General features: G+C 33.3%; 1 protein-coding gene across 4 annotated transcripts in view; it reads left to right on the top strand.

The window, feature by feature from the left end:
• The window catches only part of LOC119591878 (protein phosphatase 1 regulatory subunit 7-like), an 8414-nt gene that overhangs the window by 2613 nt on the left and 3944 nt on the right, over window positions 1-1857 (top strand). For 2 of the 4 annotated variants that reach the window (XM_037940616.1, XM_037940617.1), the window contains exons 2-5: window positions 159-287; window positions 561-616; window positions 1167-1363; window positions 1584-1746. In XM_037940616.1, coding sequence (XP_037796544.1) covers window positions 161-287; window positions 561-616; window positions 1167-1363; window positions 1584-1746 — 543 coding nt within the window. In that variant the 5' untranslated portion in view covers window positions 159-160. The remainder of the gene's footprint in view (window positions 1-158; window positions 288-560; window positions 617-1166; window positions 1364-1583; window positions 1747-1857) is intronic. The other 2 variants (XM_037940618.1, XM_037940619.1) reach the window with 1 other exon arrangement.

Genomic DNA, 1857 nt, shown 5'->3' with positions numbered 1-1857 from the left:
AACCATTTCTTTATTCCCCCTTAACAAGAATTAATTAAATTTTTAGTAATATTTCACTTGACTGCCATTTTTATTGCAGCTGTTATTTTTCATATTAATATCTTGATGATGCCAGCATGTAATATCAAATACAAAGGGGCATTATTATCTTTAAACAGCCATGGGGGACTCCAATCAATCGTCAGCAGACAAAATGTCACCGGGTTCTGACGAAGTGTCAGCCAATCACCAATCTGAAGAGTATGATGAACCAACTATTGAATCTGATGTTGAAGAAGAATCAAGAGGTGAGGTTTAGAACCAAGAGGTATAACTATCTTGCATAATCAGCCATTGGTGTGAAATCTTTAATTCATTTACTACAATTAATTAAATTTGAAAAGGTTTTTAAATCATATTTCTGTAAGTTTAGGAAAGCTTTAAACGAGGCACATAATCTTATTTAAAAGAAACCCATTGATATGATCAACACTTTGTATGACTGAGTTTTGTGGCATATCAGAGAAACCTGTTTTAAACAAAAAGTTTAAACATTTTGCAAAACTTGTCTTTTTCTGTAGCGGATGCTGATGAAGGAGAGACTGAAGAATTAGTCATCTTGGATCCATCTGCATCGGTAATATTCTTATTCCCTTGTTTCTTCTAAAGGTTGTGTGAGCTAAATAGAAGTGTGCATGGATGACTGGATGTGAATGTGGATAAGGGCATGTTTTTGCACAGATATAACATTTTTTGTGGTTGGGTGTGCATTCTGCTAACTGATGTCAATAACTGTATAAAGATGTCTTTAAAAATCAGTTTCTTTAAGCTTAGATTATATATTAGCTATAGAAATATAGTAGGTAATGATGATTTTAACATAGTGCTGAAAGATTAATTTTGATAATCTTGCAAATATTTGGATTATAGAAGCTAATACTATATATATGTACACTGATAATAGAAATGAATTGATGATTATGTAAATGGAGTGATTATGATTGAGAGAGAGATAAGGACATTTTGGAGGGTTATCACTATACACTGATGCAGTACATAAGGAGGGATGGACAAAAAGATAAGTAACAAGAAGAGGGATAGATGCTGATAAATAAGAAAAAGTATAAAGAGGAGAAAGGATACATGTAGTTTGTATTTGATATGTAATGAGTTTTCCTCACATGCAGGAGGTGGATTTGAATCATCGTCGAATTGCAAAGATTGAGAACTTGGAGGCACTAACCTGTGTCGAGACACTGTGTCTTCGATGGAACCTCATCAAAAAAATTGAGAATCTTCACACGCTTACGATGCTAAAAGAACTGGAGCTTTACGACAACCAAATAACTGTGATTGAGAACCTCTCTATGCTAGTTAATCTTGAGTATGTATTATGTATTGAGTATGCATCTTTGGGAGCTTTTTGGTTCTGTAAACTTTTTTCTTAGGGCTCTAGATTCAAAGCTGCATGTTTTACCTTAGCTTGTTTTTTAATAAATTCTTTATTGTATAAATGAATTCCCTAAAGTAATTCAGAGAAACATGTATACAAATACTTTTAGATGTGTGCACACATTTTTCACTGTTTCTTTTCTTTTTTGTAGGGTCTTGGACATCTCCTTCAATAGAATAAGGAAAATTGAAAACTTGGAAGGCCTCACAAACCTAAAAAAGCTCTTCTTGTGTGCCAACAAAATTTCCCGTATTGAGAACGTCAACCACTTGAAGAACCTGGAACTTCTCGAACTGGGAGATAATAAGATAAGGGTGAGGAAGTTATTAGTATTATGATTTATACAATAAGGATGAAAAGATCCAGTTATCAGGAGATAAATCAGTGACTCTTTTTTTCTAATGAGTCATCTCAAGCATTTTGTT

Source organism: Penaeus monodon, chromosome 29 (genome assembly GCF_015228065.2).
Source record: "Penaeus monodon isolate SGIC_2016 chromosome 29, NSTDA_Pmon_1, whole genome shotgun sequence".
NCBI lineage: Eukaryota > Metazoa > Arthropoda > Malacostraca > Decapoda > Penaeidae > Penaeus > Penaeus monodon.
Note: the sequence above shows the minus strand (reverse complement) of the source record. Positions and strands in the feature narration are given on the sequence as shown.